Here is a 17,570-nt window from a genome sequence, read left to right on the forward strand (position 1 = left end):
CGGTCCGGCGCCCGCTGCAGCCGTGCCGGCGGCGCCCAGGGTGGATGCCGCCTCGCCCTTTTGGGCCCCCGCCTGGGCACTGGCAGTGCCAGCTGGCTCCTCGCCCTCGTCACCTGCACCCCCCGCACCGCTAGAAGCAGCCCCGCCGCTCCCGCCTGTGGCGTATAGGCTGGTGGTGCTGCCGGCGGTGGTGGCGCTGGGCTGGCCGCCCCCCGCGGCGCCCTCCACCGCTGGCAAACCGGCGGCGGCGGCGGGGAGGCCCCCGCCGGCTGCGCCGGCCGAGCCGCTGCTCCCAGCAGCTGCGCTGCCCGCGCCTGATGCGGCCTGCGCTGCAGTGGCTGTGCCGGTTGCAGCCCCCATGCTGCCAGCGGGCAGTGTGGTGTCGGCAGCGCCGGCAGCAGAGGAGCTGTGTTCCGCCGCCGCGGCACCGCCCGCGCCTGCACCGCCTGCAGAGCCGCCGCTGCCTGCAACGGCCATGCCGCTGCCTGCGCCAGCCCCTGCTGAAGCGGTGGTGGTGGTGGTGGGCCCAACAGGGTCAACAGCCAGGTGGGATGCACCGCTGGCAGCCAGGCTGCCACTAGCCGCAGCGCCCGTGGCGGCGCCGCCACCAGCAACCGTGCCGCCGGATGTGCTGCCGGCGCTGCTGGCGGCCGTGCCAGCCTTGCTGTCAGTCAGGCCAGTGGCTCCAAGGGAAGAGGCGCCAGCGCCGGCGCCGGCGGCGGTGGTGGCGCTTGTGCTGGCCGCTCCCTCCACCTCCACCTCCTCCTCCTCCTCCTCCTCCTCAAGCATCTTCTCAACCATGAAAGGGTTTGCAGAGGGGCCTGCACCAGGGGGGTGCAGCACAGGCGTCACGTCCGCTGGCAAAGGCGAGGCGTGGGAGGGCTGCGGCGCTTTTCCGACTCGCCAACAGCAGCAGACTCCTGCAGCAGGAGCGGGAGTGGCAGCAGCAGCACGCGCCAGCTCTCGCCCTCACCCTTGGCGGCAGCCGTCGACAGGCTGTCGAGCTGCTTCTCGACATCGGCACGGCCGGCGGTTGCAGCCCCGGCGGCGCCGGCAGCCCCCGCCGAGGCAGCCCCGGTGGTGGCGGCAGCCGCGCCTGTGGCAAGGGTTCCCGGCTGCTGCAGGCTGCCTGCGACTCCAGTGCCGGTGGCCGCGCCAGCCGCCGTGCCAGCAGCGCCGCCGGTGGCGGCACCTGCAGCGGCGGTGCCGGCCGTGCTGGGCAGCTGCTGCTGCTGCTGCACGGCGGTACCGGCGGCCGAGGCGGCATCCGACCCCGCCAGCTTCTGCTCCAGCTGCGCAATCTTGGCCTGCAGCTGCGCCACCATGTCCAGCGCCTGAGACGCGCCGCCCGCGCCCGCGCCGCCACCAGCAGAGGTCGCGGCAGCGCCTGCGCCTGCGCCGCCGCCGCCGGCAGCCCCGTCTGGGAGGGATGTGGGGTCAGGCAGCAGCCGGGGTTCAACGCGCGGCTGGACAGAAGTGCCGCCGGCGGCGCCCAGGGCGGTGCCTGCATGTAGAGCACGAGAAGGCGAGGAGGCACGCGGCCGGCTTGGGGCACGCAGGCAGGGCAAGTGCGCTGCAGAGGCTGATCCACGCGTGAGGGGGGCATCCCGGCAGGCAGGCTGGCATGGGCCGAGCAAGGGCTGAGCATGGCTGGTGGCTGCGGAAGGTACTGTCGAGAGAGAGAAAAAACACCACGCACCCAAGGCAGCGGCGGCCTGGCCGCCCGCCTGGTCCTTGCCCACGCCCAGCTGCGCCAGCTGCTGCTGCACAGAGGCGGTGCCGGTGCCTGCAGAGTCGGCGCCGCCGCCAGACGCGCCGCCGGCCAGAGTGCCTGTGGCGGCGGCGCTGCCGCCCAGCGTGGTGCCTGCGGGAGCAGGCAGGCGGGCATGGGAGCAGGTGTCAGGCACTGCATGCCGGCAGCAGGATCCTGGATGAGGCAGCTCCAGGCACGCACGTGAGCGAGGGCGGCAGAAGGTTCGGGGCGGCCTGCCCGGGCATGGAACACCCCTGATGCACCTGAAGCAGTGCCCAGTCCGGCAGACGCCGCACCAGACGACCCAAGGCTGGAGCCTGTACCGCCCGCAGCGAGGCCGGCAGGCTGGCTGCCGGTGCCGGTGCCGGTGCCGCCCAGCGCCGCAGCGCCAGACGCGTCGCCGGCCAGGCCACCTGTCAGGCCGGCTGCGGACGCAGCAGCGCCGCCCCCCAGCGTGCTCCCCAGGCCTCCGGTGGTGGAGGCAGCGGTGGCGGGCAGGGTGCTGGCAGAGTTACTAGCAGAGCCCTGGGCGCTGCCGGTGCCTGCTGTGGCGGCGGCAGACCCCAGCGCGCCGCCAGTCCCCGTTGCACCGCCAGAGGCTCCCAGTGAGCTGCCAGCGCCGCCGGTCGCGCCCAGCGTGCCGCCAGCGCCGCCCAGGGCGCCGCCGCCGGCTGCTCCCGTCGCGGCGCCGCCCGAGGCGCCGTCGGCTCCGCTGCTGGCGCCCAGGGCACCCAGCACGCTGCCCGCGATCGTGCCGGTGGCGCCGCCGGTACTTCCCATGGTGGCGGTGGTGGAAGAGCTGCCGGTGCCCGTGCCCGTGCCGGTGCCCGTGCCAGAGCCGGAGGCCGCCCCGCCGCCGGCTGCGGTGGCGGCACCGGTGGTGCTGGAGGCGCCCGCGGCGGCCGCGATGTTGTCCGCCCAGCTGCGCCCGCTGCGGTCCTCGCCGCCGCCCACCGCCGCGGTGGCCTTCTTGATGGCCGCAAAATGGTCGAAGGAGGCGCCGCCGGCGCCCAGGGCGGTACCGCCAGTGGAGGAGGCGGCAGAGCCTGAGGAGGGGAGGCCATCCCCAAAGTCGGCCTCGTCATCCGCTTCCACCTCGCCGCCATTCAGCTCAAAGTCCTCCTCATCCTCATCCTCCACAAACCCGCCGTCAAACCGCGAGGCGCCGCCCTTGTCGCCGGCGCCGCTGCAGGGGCAGGTGCGGGCACAATGTGTGTGCACAGCGGCACAGTGTGTGCGTACAGCATCTGGCGGCGGCAGCAGGCAGCGAACGGCGAGGGAGGCAGCGCAGGGGCTGGCAGGCCGCAGGCAGCGCCCAGCCCGGGCAGGGGTAGGCAGGCAGGCATGCGGCTGCGGCAACGGCAGCCGCGCTGCGATTCGTTCATGCGTGCGTGCGTGTGCGGTACGGCACGCGCACGTGCGGTACGCCGCCGGCCCACCTGCGCGCCCGGTCCTCCCGCAGGTCGTCATCCAGGTCGTCAAAATCATCCAGCTTTACTGTTGTCGCCTTGCCTGCCTTGGTGAATGATGATGATGATGATGATGAGGAGGAGGAGGCGGAGCTGGCCAGTACCGAGGCCACCTTGTTGGCGGTACCGCCGCCAAAGGCGCCCAACCTGCCCGCTGCGCCCGCCGAGGCGGCGCCGCCGCCAAAGGCGCCGCTCTTCGCGGCCCCGCCGCCGCCGCCGCCGCCACCGCCGCCGCCCAGGCCCGTGTCCCAATCGTCCTCCTCGCCGCTCGCCGCGCGCGTGCCGCCCTCGCTGTCTGGGCCCTCGTCCCCGCCGCCGCCGCCGCCGTCGCCGCCGCCGTCGCCGCCGCCGTCGCCGCCGTCGTGGCCGTCGCTGTCGTGGCTGTAGCTGCGCAGCTCAGCGGTGACCAGTGCCTCTGTGCCGCTGCGGCTGCGCTTGGCCATGGACATGCTGACGCCGCCCACCACCAGAAACAGGCCCAGCAGCAGCAGGCACTGCAGGCACGGGCAAGGGGCGGGGCGCCCCCGGCAGGCGTCAGGTGGAATGGTGCGCAGCACGCGGCCAGCGCTTGAGCAGGGGGCGGGCGGGTGGCAGCAGGGGAGCGGTGGGGGAGTTGGTGTGTTGTTGGTGGCGGTGGGCCGCATGCACCGCAGCTGCTCGGAAACTGCCGCAGCCAGGCAGCGCCACTCCGGCCTCCCTCCCGGCTCCCAGAACCCAGAACCCACCATGCGGGCCTGGCTGCTGCCCAGCAGCGCGCTGACGCGGCTGGCGGCACGGCTGGCGGCGCGGCTGGCGGCGGGGCCGCTGTGGCCGGCGGCGGGCGCGGACGTCGACCCAAAGCCTTCCATAGTGCGACCGCTCTGCACACCAAGGGGCCAGGCAACACAGGGGAAGAAAGCGTGGCTGGATCAGCTGAATGGGTGCCCGCTGGATGGATGATGGATGGCAGCATGAATGGGGCCGCGCCGCTGGCACGCAGCGGGTGCCAGGATGAAGCTGCGGCAGCCAACCACCCGCCACCAGCAGCGCACCCACCGGTGACACGGGGAGCTGCGGCTGCGGGGCGGCTGCGGCGGCGCGGGCGGCCTCCGCCGCGTCCCACCCACTGCTGCCCCACTCCTGCAGCGAGCGGCGGGCAGGCGGGAGAGCTTGGGACGGCCGGGAGCGCTGGGAATTGTAGCGGTGGCAACGTGCGGTACGCACAGAGGCGCCGGGCAGGCGCCCAGCCTAGCTGCCCGTCAGCACGCACCTCATCGTCCCCGCCCCATTCCTCGTCCTTCTTGCTGTCGGGAACTGCCGCCGGAGGTGGCGGCGAGGCTGGAGGCAGCAGGGGTTCCGCCGCCGCTGCCTCCTCCTTGCGCCGGGCGGCGGCACCTAGCTTCATGCCCCGCCCGCCTGCGCGGCCCCCACGGGATGTCTTCTCCTCCATGGATGTGCGGCTGCCGCTGCCGGGGGTGTGGTTGGCTCTATGGTGGGGAGGAGGGCTCAGACTGCCCTGGATGTCCATGTTCGGGCACCCTGTTCAGCCCTTATTGACGATTCGGATGCAGTTAGTGTCCTGCTGCGGCCAGCCGGGCCACAGACCTCGCGATCTCTGTCCCGCGCCCCAGTTGGCCCCTACAGCGCGGCAGCGAATACCCCAATACAGTGAATACAATCAAGAGCGACAGGAGTGACAATGGGCCCTGTGGAGACTCCGGGGAGCACGCGTCTGACTTTCATCGACATGTGTACTGCGAGCTCAGATGAATGTACTCCAGGCACGAGGAGGCCACCAACCAATCCCGCGGATCGCAATTCACACGGCATATGACTGTACACATGCGGGCACGCCAGTGGGGGCCAACACACTGCGCAACGCCGATTTGATCACGCCCGGCACCCTCTCTACCCAGACGTTGGTGCCATGGACCAGTACGGCTGCGACCCCGCCGATCGTCTGTGCCGCGAAACCGCTGAGTTTGAAGGGCGCCCAACACCCGCCGGCGCCGCCGCCACGTCGTTCACTGCGTGGGAGCCCCAAAGTCACGCAGAGCTGGCTGTGGCCTGGGTCATGCTCCCCCTGATGCTGTTGGCACTCGTCTCCAGGTTCTGGCAGCGCCACAGCGACAGGCGCAGGACACCGGGCCCCGCAGGCATTCGCAGCAGGTGCGGCAAAAGTGTGGGTGGCAGCTGTGGCCAGCCCCGTGGTCCCCGGGTTCAGCTAACTGGCACTCACTCCGGTTGTGCACAGCACAGGACACAGGATCCGACCTCCACATAGCCGCTGCCCAACCATGCTTTCCATTGATCGTGCGGTGCATCGTCCGAAAATGCCCTGCCGCAGAGGCCAGCTGGGTAGTGTTGCATTTTCCAACCAGCAGGCCGTTGCAATCCCGTGCAGGCGGTTTGTTGCCCACAGCCCCCAGCCCCTGGACCCCAGCAGCAGCGCCGCCAAGGCCGTTGCCCCTGCCAGGCAGCGAGAGGCAGAGCCGGCGGCAGCGCTTCCGCCGCACCGCAGCCGTACCGCCGCCTCGCTGATAGCAGCCGCCGATGCTGCTGCCAGCGTGGCGCTGCTGCCACTCAGCATCCTGCAGCTTGGCATGCAGCTGGCAGGGCTGGGTGGGGGCCGCCGCAGCACAGCAGCAGCAGCAGCAGCCGACCCGCGCACCCCCAAGGCAGCCGCAGCCACGCCCGGCAGCCAGCCGCCGCGCAGCACGGGCCCAGGCAGCGGCACGCGCTACGGCATGGGTTACGGTGAGATGCCGCTCTCGCCGCCGCCGCCGCCGCCGCCGCAATTTCCTCTCCTCCTCGTCCTCTTGCCGGCAGGCTGCGTGGTGGGGCCTGCTGGCCTCCCCGCCCGACCCTCCACACCCGCCACCGCCACAACAGGACACCGACCGACATGTGCCCCTGGCCCTGCGTGCCTGCGCAGGTGAGGCGGAGTCTGAGGAGGAGGAGTGGGAGGAGGGCAGCGCCAGCGAGCTCACGGAGGCGTCGCTGCGGCGCCTGGAGACGACGCCAGAGTTCCGCGCCTTCCTCAAGGTGAGGCCCCTCCGCAGCCCTGCCCAGACCGAGCAGCATGCGCTGGCGTGGCAGCCTGCCGGCCCCGCCAGCTGGCCGCACTGCGTCAGGCGGCAGCCTGCTCCCCACCCGACTGCCCACGCTTTTGCCGCCGCCGCCTGCCTGCCGACTGCGCCGCCCATCTGCTCGAAGCCTGTGCTGCCTGCTGACTGCCCACCCTTGCGCTCTGCCTGCCTGCCTGCCGCAGGCGCGGGGCCTAACCCCCTCCGATGTTGGCCGCAGCAAGAGCCGGCTACGGCTGTACCGCCGCCTGCGCCGCCTCGACCCGCCCGCCTTCTGGCAGCTGCTGCGCGCCGGCAGCAGGACCGTGTTCCAGAGCAGGGTGGGTCTCGGACTGGGGCCGTCACCGCAGCCTGTGCTCTTGCCCTGCGTGGCACCTCCTCCCTGCATGCCTGGCCGGCGCCCAGGAAGCTTCGATCTCCGCCCTGCTCTTGAGAGTTGGCCGCTGTGGTGTGGACTGAGCAGCGGAGCCTGACCTGGCTTGCTGTCCCGTGGCTGCGCCGCACCCCTCTGCGACCTTGTGCAGCCGCCCTCCCGCCTGATGCTGGCCGCTGACTACCTGCTTTCCACTGGCGCTGACGTGGCGGCGGCGGCAGCCACCGCCTGGCTGTGCATGACCCCCTTGGCGCTGCCCACCCCGCTCAGGGCGGCCGCGGCTGCGGCGGTGCTGTGGCTGGCGGCAGCGCCGTGGCTGCAGGCACGGCCCACGGCCGGAGGCCTGTTTGGTGAGCCTGCTGCGCCGGCTGGGCCCGTGCATTGGGCGACGCACAGGTCGCGGGTCGCGGCGGCACACCTTGCTGAGATGCGCCTGTGGCGGCCTGGCACGGCAGCAGTACCGGCTGGCCTGCTCAGCGGGCAGCCCTATATCCATACACGCCCCCTCCCTGCCTGCAGGCCTGTGGTTTGAGGAGCCGCGCTGGGGCCACGCTGCGCCCGCCTGGCGCGGCGTGGCTGCTGGGCTGCTGGAGCTGGTGTATGTGGCGGGGTCGGCGGGTGGGTCCGGCTGGTGGTGTGCAGCTGCTGGGAAGCTGCCATGCATGGTCTGCCGCCTTTGGCGAAGCTCCTGCCATGGCCCACGGCTGGGCAGCCTGGAGGGTGACCGACACACCCTGCCGCCACCCACCCCACCCACCCAGCCACACCCCATGCAGGCATCGGCACCGTTGTGTCGCTGTGGCTGCGGTGCATCAGCGCCCGGCGGCAGAGCGTGGGGGAGCTGCTGGCGGGGGTGCATGCGGTGCAGGAGGTGCAGCTGAGCGCGCCCGTCGAGGGGGAGGGGTAGAGGGAGGACTGGGGATCGGGCGGTCTGCACAGCATGTCTCATGCAAAACACGCCAGTTGCCCCAGCCCCTCAGGGTTTCCCATGCCTATGCCATCATCATGCTCTGCCTTGTCCTGACGTGCACTCCACTCTGGAGTCACACGTCGGTCACAATCAATTGCACAGCCACCTGGTCGGCAGCGCAAAGGGCCAAGCCCCACACTCACAGGACAAGCATGAGAAGTGCGTGGGGTTTAGGCTTTGGAAGGGTATAAAGGGATACGATTAGGAGGGTAGGGAGGGAGCAAACAAGCAAAGGAAGCAAGCAGAGAGTGCAGTAAACGGAAGTGCTGGCCACATGTTGGGCCCAAGGCAACGGGAGCCACAGGCGGCGCACTCCAGCAGGCGGAGAGACATTCTCATACTTGCACCAGCAAGTAAAATAAGATGGGCAGTCCAAAGGAGGGCCGAAGGCAGCCGACCTCGGCGCAGGAAAGCGCAGGGAGGTGAGCAGGCCGCGGCACTTGCCAGGAACGGCACGCGCTCAGAGGCAGGCAGCAGGTGCGCTCAACCAAAGCGCGAGCGCAGGCCGGCAGGGGGCCGTCCGTTGCAAAAAGGAAAGCACACTGAGCCCATCCCTACTCCAGCCCCTGGCCCGTGAGGTGGTCATAGACGGCAGTCAGCGACATGGCGGCACCCAGCGCCAGCAGGGCGCCCGCCCCCGCGCGCTGCGCGCCGGTGGAGCCGCCCTTGAGCACCAGCAGGGAGGGGAAGAGGTAGGAGAAGACGACGGTGGCGGTGGCGCCCACCAGCGCCAGCAGGCCCTGTACAGGCGCGAAACACAGGCGGGGAGGGGGTGGCGGCGATCGGCGGCGGGCAGGCGCCGGGTGGCCGCTGTGGTACCGCTTCGGACTTTGGTTCCCCCTGCCTCGGCCTCGCGTCGCTGCCCACGAGACACCCAACACACACACACATACATGGAATAAAACAAGCCGCCGCCGCCGCCACCACTTCCAACACCAGGCTGCCTGCTGCCACCCCCCGGGCTCACATAGATGGAGGGGACCAGCACCGAGATGAAGTAGGCGAGGGCCACCAGGGCGGCGGTGATGGCGTAGAAGGGTCCCGGCGGCAGGTGGGCGGCGGGGCGCTGCACCACCATCTCCACCACCGCCTCCCGCACCGCCCACACCTTGAGCACAAAGTTGGCCAGCAGGCACAGTGTGTCTGCGGAGCGGCGGGGGCAGGCAGGCGGGCGGGTCGACACGCGCAGTGCAGCCAGCAGAGGCTCGCACGCGGCTGCATCCTGCCGCGCCTGCACTCGGCGGCAGCGCCAGGCACGCGCCAGCCCTCTTGCAGCGCGCCACGCACACCCGGCCGGCCGGCCCAGGCCGCTGCAACCCCACCCCCACCCAACGCTGCAGCAAGCGACACGAGCAGCTGCCCACGGCCCACGGCGCAGCCAGCCGGCCGGCCAGCCAGCCAGGTCTCACAGGAGAGTGCCACGCCATACACCACCAGCAGCGCCGTGGTGCGGGGCACCAGCCCCGACACAAATCTGACCGTCAGGTCCTTGAGCACATCGCCCTCCACCCCCTGCCCAAACAGCGCGTAGCCTGCGCGGCGGGGGGGGCGCGCGGCGTGCAGCACAGGGGGGGGGGGGGAGAAAAAAAAAAAAAAAAGGGCCTTGGGGTGGGGGGCCCCACCCCAAGCCAGGCCCCCCCACCACCAGGGGTATGCCGCCCCAGGCAGGCACCGTCCCAACTGCCCGGCCCTTTCCCCCTTGGCCCCTTGGCCCAACCCCGGGTGCTCCCCCTTGATGGCCACAGTTGCATAAAGGGGGGCGCAAAGCGCCAGGCCCAGCAACAGCACCCGCAGCATGCCGTTGGGGCTGGGTCCCCGCAGCGAGTGCTTGATGGGCAGCAGGTTGAATTGGCAGGTGAAGGCCAGAGCGCTCACTGCGGCAGGGGTGCCAGGGCAGGGGTGCCGGGGCAGCGGGGGTGAGAGCCGGGCGGGCGAGAGCGAGCGAGCAGCGCCGCACCTCCTGCCCGTCGCCTCGGCCGCGGGCCGGGCTGCGCAGGCGCCTGACCCGCTACCCGCAGCTTGCTTTCAAAATCAGGCAGGACAGGCAGGGCAGGCAGGCAGGCAGAGGACAGGCCCACCTGAGATGACGGTGAGGATGTTATTGAGCATCTGGAAGGGCGAGGGGCCCAGCGCGGCGGCGGCTGGCAGCAGGTGCACGCCGGGCGCCACGCGCCCCTCCGCCACCGCCGCCGCCGCCAGCCCCGCGATGGCTGTTGCCAGCACAAACAGCATGCAGACGGAGAAGCTGGAGAAGCGGGCGACGGCGCGCAGGGAGCGCGGGATGAGGGTGGGGCACACCACGCCCACCATAAGGTATGCCAGCACAGCGGGGCGCGCCAGCCACCAAGGGTTGTCGTGCCGGTTGAGCACCTGCGCGGGCAGGGCCCGGGGGGAGGAGGGGGCAGCGGGGGGGCAGTGATGGCGGGGAGCGGCTCGGGCCTGGCTGGGCCCCAGCATATCCCCACGTCTCGGCTCGCTTCTGCGTGTTTGCAGGCCCGCATATGTGCACACACACACACACACACACACCACCCTCCTGCCCTCACCGTGGGCAGCATGCCGGTGAAGTTGGGCGCAGACCCCACCAGCATGTCGGCAATGATCACGTTGTACCCAACCTGCGCAGGTGGAAGAGAGGGCGGGAAAGGGTGGGCTGGCGGGGGGCTGGCGGGGCTGGCTGGCCGGCTGGATGCTGGGAGGCGGCGGGCGACAGCACGTCCGGCGCAGGCCAGGGGGCTACGCGGCCTTCAGCGGCGGCGGCGGCGCTGGCGCCCACCATGACCCCGGAGACGTGCACGGTGATGGCGCACTGCAGCAGGATGCTGCCCCTGCGCCCAAACTTCTGCGTCACCAGCTCGCCATAGGAGCAGACGTTGGCGGCCGCGGCGTACCTGCGGGGGCGGGGTGCTGGGAGGTGGTGAGAGCCATGGGCTGAGCGGCCAAGCGGGTCGCGGCCGGCGGTGCAGACCTGCCGGTTGAGTCGCACGGGCTGCATGCGTGCACGGTACCTTACTGCTTCCCCCCCTGCCCCCCTCGCTCACCTCACGATGATGGTACACGACACAAAGGTGAGCAGCGCCACCAGGCAGAAGAGCGAGGCGCCCAGCAGGATGCCTGTCTGCGCGGCGCGGCGGCGCGGGCCGGTGGGCGCAGGCACACAAAGGGTGAGCTGGGAGGCAGGCCGGTCCCGGGCGCTGCGATGCTGCTGTGCACGACCCAGATGCAGCTGCTGGTGCACCCTACGGGCAGTGCAGTGTCCAATCAGCAACGTCGCCACAAGCCACCCCCAGGGGGATGCTGGCGGCGGCAGCCACGCGTGCCTTTGATACCGCGCACGGCAGCGCCAGCATGCCCGCCCCCTACGCCGTCGTCACTTAGATTGGCCACTGGCAAGGCACAGGCAGCACCAGCAAGCCTCACTGTTAAGCGGGGTTGGCCACAGCCCAGGAAATGACACCAGGAGGAGGCGGCGGCACGGTGGCGGCGGCCTGCCGCCATGCACGCGCATGGTGTAGTGGCTTGCACACCGCTGGCGCGTACCCCTCCGCTTGTGGAGCACCCGTGGCAGGGCGCGCGGCCTTCCTCTGCCTCCTCCGGCTCCAGCACGTGTGCTAGTAGCTCCCCGTCTGGCAGGGAGGGCGCAGGGCTGCAGACTGGCTGGCCATCGCCGTCGCTGCGATACCCAGCTCCTGCTTCCAAGCTGTCCCCATTGAGCAGCGGGGCCCGAAGCTCCTCCGCAGAAGGCATGTGCAAAAACAACCCTGGACGGTCGTGCAGGTCTCCGCTGGCCCTCCCGATCGCAATGCCACCACAGGCCACCAATGAGCGGGGAGGCATCGTGTCACGGGCGCGCTAATCGCCCACTTTCCACAGCCGACTGCCAGCTGTTGGCAGCGGAGTGCCAGCAGACAGATGTCCCGTCGTCCTCCTATTCTGCGACATCAAGGCTTGATCCCAATTGTGCGATGCAATAACGATGCTGTGGCTCCTTTTTGCCACCTCGCTGAGCCTCACATCACTGGCCAATGCCTTTGGGGATGGGGACTTTGCGTCATCGAAACAGGGCTTCTTGGAGCGCTTCGGAAATGACTATGGCTACGGGGGCCGCATAGATGAGCTATGGGCGAAGGTGGGTGGCCAAGAGTGGACCAGCCTTCCATGCACATTGCGGCAAACGTGCAGCCGGGTCCACGTGCAAAAGGGCACCACTGAGCGATCGGGCGCCGCCGGGGCTTGGGGGCCGCGCGGTTGGTGTGCCTTCTCTCTGCCGCCCCGGCAGCGGCACGACACCATAGCGGCAGCGTTGTGCGCTCTAGGGACTCCCTGCATTTCTGGCTCTGTGCCCAACATTCATAATTGGAGCATGGCTGCAGGAGGTGGGGCCGCGCCTCCCCAGCGACGAGCACTATCTGGATTACACAGGTGGGCCCCAGGGGCACCAGCGAGGGCTGGACCCGCCCCGGCAGACCAAACGAAAACAGCACCCCCTCTCCCGTTCCGCAGGCTCCAGCCTCTACTGGAACTCCCAAGTGGCAGCGGCGCTAAAGGTGGGCAGGGGCCTGCCAGCGGGGCCTGCTGCAGCGCCCTGCTGCACGCCCGCATCGGCCCGCACACGGGGCGCGCCTCCCCGCCTCCCCGCCCCACGCTCCTGCCCACGGGGCTGTACCGGCGCCCGCAGGAGCTGGAGAGCGCGGCGTTCGGCAACCCGCACAGCACCAACCCCTCCTCCCTGCGCACCGAGCGGCTGGTGGAGGACCTGCGGCGCCGGGTGCTGCGCTTCCTGGGGTGCGTGGCAGATGCTGCTTCGCCACGCACCGCGCTTGCTGCCCGCCTGGCGTCCCATGGCTGCACATCCCGGCACGCTCGCAGCATCCAGAGAGCAAGCAGCACATGCATGCTGCATCCGCAACGCACCCACACTTGCATCATGCCGGCTGCCGTGCAGGGCGGACCCGCAGCAGTACGATGTGAGCTGGGGGCGCGGCCGTGCCCCAACCGAGGGCCTGGCATCTTGCGCGTGCCAGCAGCGCTGGCAGCGCCGGCGCCACCTCCGCCCCGCCCCCAACACCTGCAGCGTGCCCTTGTGGCCTCCTGCGCCAGCCGGCTCCCCCACCACCCGTTCCCACACACGCGCTGCCCGCCGCCACCCGGCCGCCGCAGGTGGTGTGGACTCGCTCGGGCACCGGGGCGCTGCGGGAGCTGGGTGAGACCTTTCCCTGGTCCTCCGCCAGCCGCTTTGCCTACCTGGTGCCCAACCACAACAGCGTGCTGGGCATACGGGAGCACGCGCGGGCAGCGGGGGCCTCCTTTGGCGCGGTGGAGGAGGAGGAGGTGGAGGCGTGGCTGCGCGCGGCGGCCGGAGGCGGCGAGGATGACGCCGCGGACGCGGCCCTGCCGCCCATCCTGCGAGGAAGCGAGGGCAGCGGCGGCGGCGGCGGCGGTAGCGGCGAGAGCGGGACCCACGGCCGCAGCGCGGGGGCGCAGCCGCACAGCCGGCGGCAGCTGCTCGCGCAGCGGCCGGAGCAGGCCTCGCTTCGCGGCCTGGGCGATGCAGGCAGCGACGGCGGCACAGCGGGCGGTGCCAGCGTGGCGGCGGGCGCCAGCGAGCCAGAGTACAGCCTGTTTGCCTTCCCAGCCTACGACAACTTTGCAGGGGTGAGCGGGCTGGAAGAACAGGCGCCGGCTGCTTGGTCGGCGCCTCCAGCAGGCGGCGGCGGCGGCGGCGGGAGCACCGCTGCCACGCGCCACGCGCCTGCCTGACTTGCCTGCACGCCGCCTGCCGCCCCTGCCGCCGCCTGCGCAGGTGATGTACCCTCTGCGTTGGGTGCGGGCGGTGCAGGGGCTGAGCACCGCGCGGCACAGGTGGAAAGTGCTGCTGGACGCCGCCGCCTTCCTGCCCGCCCACCCGCTCAACCTCACCGACACACCCGCGGACCATGTGTGCATTTCTTTCTACAAGCTCTTTGGATACTCCACCGGCGTGGGCGCGTGGGTGGCGCGCAAGGAAGACATAGCAGCTGCCAGGCACGGCCCCCGCTGGCCGCCTCGCTCCCCGGCTGGGAGGCTGCGGGTCCGGGGCGGAGCTTGGCTGCGGGGAGCTTGGCTGCGCTGGCTGCGGGGGGCGTCGTCCCGGCCGCCGCCGCCGCCGGTCTCTCTGGTTCCTCTGCCTGCTGAGCAGCAGCCCGTCCCGCCTCGTACTGCCTGGCCGTGCAGGAAGGTGTACTGGGGCGGCGGCTCCGTCTTCCTGGCCACCTCCCGCCTGGACTGGAAGCACTACCGCCCGCAGGGCCCCGAGCGGTTTGAGGACGGCACGCTACCCTTCCTCAACATCATGTCCCTGCACCAGGGGTGAGCCCGGGGGCAGGGGTGTGTGGGGGTGGGGAGTGTGCCCATTGGGGGGCAGGCCAGCAGAGGGGCGGCTGCTCCCCGCTTGAGCCAGGCGCCGCGGCTCCTCAGCCCAGGCGCCCCTGCAGATGCCAGCCTCACGGCTTCCTGCCCTGCCCGCGGCCCCTGCCGAGCTGCAGGCTGCAGGTGTATGAAGCACTGGGCGGGCAGGCGGCCATCGAGCGCCACACCTCCGCCATCCGCGCCTGGCTGTACGAGCAGCTGGCGGCGCTGCGGCACGGCAACGGCGCGCCGCTGCTGCACATCTTCGGCCGCCACCACCGGCCCGACAGGTGCGCAGCCCGAGTGCCTGCTGGGGTGGGGCGCATGCGCTGCTGCGGCCCTGCCCTGCCGGCAGTGCTCTGCCTGCAGCAGTCAAGCTTTTTGCTGTGTGGCTGCGCTTCTGTTGCAGCCGGGAGGTGCAGGGGTCGACCTTCAACTTCCAGATCCTCAAGCCAAACGGAGAGGTGCGCCCCAGCAGCAGCAGCTGCGCTGCACCAGCATCGGACGCCTGCTTGCCTGCGCGGCTGGGGCTGGGGCTGGGGTTGGGGCTGGCGTTGGCACAAACGCAGGCAGCGGCTGCTGACTTGGCAGCCCCGCCTCGCACTGCTGCCACCCCCCCGGGGGCCTGCAGGTGTTCAGCTACCGCCGGGCCGCCACGGCGCTGGCTGAGGCTGGGTTCCACATGCGTTGCGGCTGCACCTGCAACCCGGGATCCTGCTACGCCTCCCTGGGAATACGAGACGAGGAGGTGGCGGCGGCGGCGGAGCAGGCTCACGGCAACTTCAGGTCAGGCCTCCCAGCGGGCCGGCCGGTCCCTGCCCTGCCCTGCGACTGGCACGCCTGCTGGGTGCGGCCAGCCAGCTGGCATCGTGCCCCCCACAGGCTGCCCTCTGCCACGCACGTGCGTGGCCTACCGCTCATGCCTCCACCCCTGCCTCCTCCCCGCCGCAGCGACTGGGAATGGGTGTGGGTGCGGCGCAAGGGGAAGGTGACGGTGCCCACCGGCGGCACCGCTCCCGACCCAGAGGCTGGGCCAGAGGGCGGCAGCCGCCTGGTGCGGCTGCCCCTGGGCTCGCTGCGCGCCTCCTTCGGCTACATGAGCCGCTTCGAGGACGCCCACGCCCTGCTGTCCTTCCTCAAAAAGCACTACACCGACCGCACCGCCGACGACCCTCCAGCAGCCGCGGCCGCGGCCGCACAGGGGCGCGGCCGGCGGCTGCGCTGGGCGGCGCCGGAGCAGCAGGGGCCGGGCTGGTGCTGAGCCTGGCCAGTGGTCTGTTGAGTGTCTGTTGTTTTATCGAGTTTCTGTTGCTTTATCGTGAGCCCGGTGCATGCGAGGCCCTGTCATGTCCAGCATCAAGTGGGCTTGAGCCCCAATTTTGCCCTGCGCCCCTTGCCCTCCCAGCGACAGCAGTGCCCCCTTCCCTGCTGCTCGTGTGTTTCATTCGCCCCCGCAAGCCCTTCAGCCATATCGTTGCGTGTCCGGCTAGTCTTTACACTTCACACAGCGAGCCTGTATATATTTTCAAGGCCATCAAACGGCAATGGCATGAGATCAGCATCGATGCAGCAGAGGGGCGGGGGCAGATTGAAGAGACGGCTGGTACAGAGGGAGACAGCTGGTACAGGCTGTTGGCCACGGGCCGGCTCGCCCAAGGCCAAACAGGCAGGTTGGTGTGCAATGAGCGCAACTGCACCAAGTTCCGCTACTTGCAGCGGGGGCAGCACATCGCATCACGTGCTGGTGTGCTGCACACCTGAGGCTCACGGAGCCGCTCACTCGACGCCATCGCCGCCCGGCCGCCCCTCAGCCAGCGACGTGCGCTGCGCCGCCTTGAGCAGCTGGCGCCCGGGGCTGGCAAAGTGGGCCTTGGCCGCCTCTGTCGGCAACGGCTGCTGCTGCTTCACGCGGGGCGGCGCGCTCGCACGGCTGGCCGCGTCGGTGGCGGCCTTGGCGCCCGCGGCGGCGGCCGCTGCCGCGGCGATGGCGGGGGCATTGGCCACGAGAGCGGTTGTAATGCACACGGGGCAAACCATGTCGCTAGTTCGCCTGCAGAGAGGTGGGCAGGACCCGCGGGAAAAGGGCTTTCAATGGAATGTGTCCATGCTGGGTTTGTACCTGCGCCGCTGCCTGCCAACTGGTGTACCAGGCTGCCGCCAGCAGGTGTACCAGGCCGGCCGCTTGCCGCCTCCTGCGGCCCGTGCACCGCTGGCTGGGCTGCTAGCATGCAAGGGGCGCTAGGCGAGCGCTGTTTTGGGCTGTCGGGGGTGCACCTGTGCTGAGGAACTTTTCGATCACCACCGGAGCTTCTTCTCGTAGCGCAGCGCAGGATGGAGGTTTCCACAAGGCAGAAGAGTATGAAGGACAGCAGGGAGGATGGAGGTGCTCGGGGAAGTTCAACCGCGTGGGGGACGTTCGCAGCAGGTGGCGCTGGCGCCCACAGGCCCGCAGAGTGCCGCACCAACTGGGCTCCAGTGCCCTTCCCGCGTCTGCAATCGGAATGGAGAGGACAGAGGCCTTGCCCCGCATCCATGCATGCCACCTCGCCGCTTTCCCGCCGCCAGCCCAAGGGCGCCAGTTTGCTTGCCTCTTGCCTCTTGCCGCAGCCTCCACCCCCTCCCCACGACAGTTAACACGGTGTTACAAGTGTGGAACAAGCCAGTCCAAGTGTGCAGCGACCTGCATGAAACCGTCGGAATGAAATTTCCGCCCGGCGCGCGCAGCCGCCCCCGCGTCGCCCCGCCAGCAGCAATGTGCCGGGCGGGTGGGGGGCGGTCAGAGGGCGCCCCGGCAGCAACAGGGAGGCAGAGAGCAGAGCACACAATGAGGGAAAGGAACAAACGAACAGGGAGGAGGGGGTGTGGAGTAGGGGGCGCCGCGCGTGCACAGCACGGCGGCGCAGGTGCGGGGCGTTTGGGGTGGGTGGGGAGACACGAGGGCGGCACCGCCGCCGCCGGCAGCCCAGCCGGAGGCGGGGGCTGGGCGGCAGGGCAGGCGGCGGCGCCGCCACACGCAGCGGGATGCAAGACACTCCGAGGTGCGGGCCCCGGCAAGGTGCCTGGGAGCCGCAGCAGCATCCGCTGGGGACAAAAGAAAGGGTGGGTGGAGCACACACACACACACACACCACACTAGATACTAGATGGGGGCGGCCTGTCCAGGCAGGGGGCCGCTCCCACCGGGGAGGCGCCAAGGAATTTGGGGTCTGAATTGTTGGGGCGCCCGGGCCGTGGCCCGCGGCACGGGGGACGTGCGTTGGGGTGGGTGGCCGGCAGGCTGGCTGAATGGGAGCTGGGGTGGTGTTCTTCTCGGGACAGCGCCCGTGCCGGGCCGACGTGCGTCGGGCTGGCTGCGCGACAAGGCCGCCGCCGCCGCCGCCGCACCGGTCGCTGCTGCGAGCCGCTTGCTTGCTGACAGGATGAGAGTGGCGTTGTCTGGGGCTGACTGAAGCTGGGGGTAGTGACTGGGGGCATGCCGCTAGGGTTAGGTGTACACTGGAACGCAGGGGGTGTCGGAGGGTGGGGCAGGGCGGTGGCGGGGACGCGGGAGATC

At 70.7% G+C, this 17,570-nt stretch overlaps 4 protein-coding genes across 4 annotated transcripts in view; 2 read left to right on the forward strand and 2 right to left on the reverse strand.

Annotated features, from left to right (window-relative positions):
- Window positions 1-504, forward strand: part of CHLNCDRAFT_143915 (hypothetical protein) — a gene marked incomplete at both ends in the record, with an annotated part of 4,905 nt that extends 4,401 nt beyond the window's left edge. Inside the window, one exon of the mRNA XM_005849141.1 lies at window positions 453-504. Coding sequence (XP_005849203.1) covers window positions 453-504 — 52 coding nt within the window. The remainder of the gene's footprint in view (window positions 1-452) is intronic.
- Window positions 505-671: 167 nt separating this feature from the next.
- On the reverse strand, window positions 672-4,651 carry CHLNCDRAFT_143916 (hypothetical protein; the record flags this gene model as incomplete). The annotated part of the gene is made up of 9 exons (XM_005849345.1): window positions 672-683; window positions 754-821; window positions 974-1,504; window positions 1,700-1,864; window positions 2,050-2,939; window positions 3,193-3,716; window positions 3,948-4,082; window positions 4,258-4,341; window positions 4,472-4,651. The coding sequence occupies 9 exons, from the start codon at window positions 4,649-4,651 to the stop codon at window positions 672-674; spliced, it is 2,589 nt and encodes an 862-aa protein (XP_005849407.1).
- Window positions 4,652-8,184: 3,533 nt separating this feature from the next.
- Window positions 8,185-10,980, reverse strand: CHLNCDRAFT_51413 (hypothetical protein; the record flags this gene model as incomplete). Its single annotated transcript, XM_005849346.1, has 9 exons — window positions 8,185-8,370; window positions 8,598-8,773; window positions 9,040-9,162; window positions 9,253-9,504; window positions 9,709-10,000; window positions 10,177-10,248; window positions 10,407-10,521; window positions 10,672-10,748; window positions 10,915-10,980. The coding sequence occupies 9 exons, from the start codon at window positions 10,978-10,980 to the stop codon at window positions 8,185-8,187; spliced, it is 1,359 nt and encodes a 452-aa protein (XP_005849408.1).
- A 626-nt stretch (window positions 10,981-11,606) lies between these two features.
- On the forward strand, window positions 11,607-15,278 carry CHLNCDRAFT_143919 (hypothetical protein; the record flags this gene model as incomplete). Its single annotated transcript, XM_005849142.1, has 12 exons — window positions 11,607-11,759; window positions 12,004-12,052; window positions 12,134-12,177; window positions 12,309-12,415; window positions 12,576-12,597; window positions 12,791-13,285; window positions 13,434-13,618; window positions 13,844-13,978; window positions 14,155-14,307; window positions 14,427-14,481; window positions 14,649-14,803; window positions 14,969-15,278. 12 exons carry the CDS (start codon window positions 11,607-11,609, stop codon window positions 15,276-15,278), a joined length of 1,863 nt encoding a protein of 620 aa, XP_005849204.1.
- Window positions 15,279-17,570: the final 2,292 nt, after the last annotated feature.

This window comes from Chlorella variabilis (genome assembly GCF_000147415.1).
Source record: "Chlorella variabilis unplaced genomic scaffold CHLNCscaffold_6, whole genome shotgun sequence".
In the NCBI taxonomy this organism is placed as follows: Eukaryota; Viridiplantae; Chlorophyta; class Trebouxiophyceae; order Chlorellales; family Chlorellaceae; genus Chlorella; species Chlorella variabilis.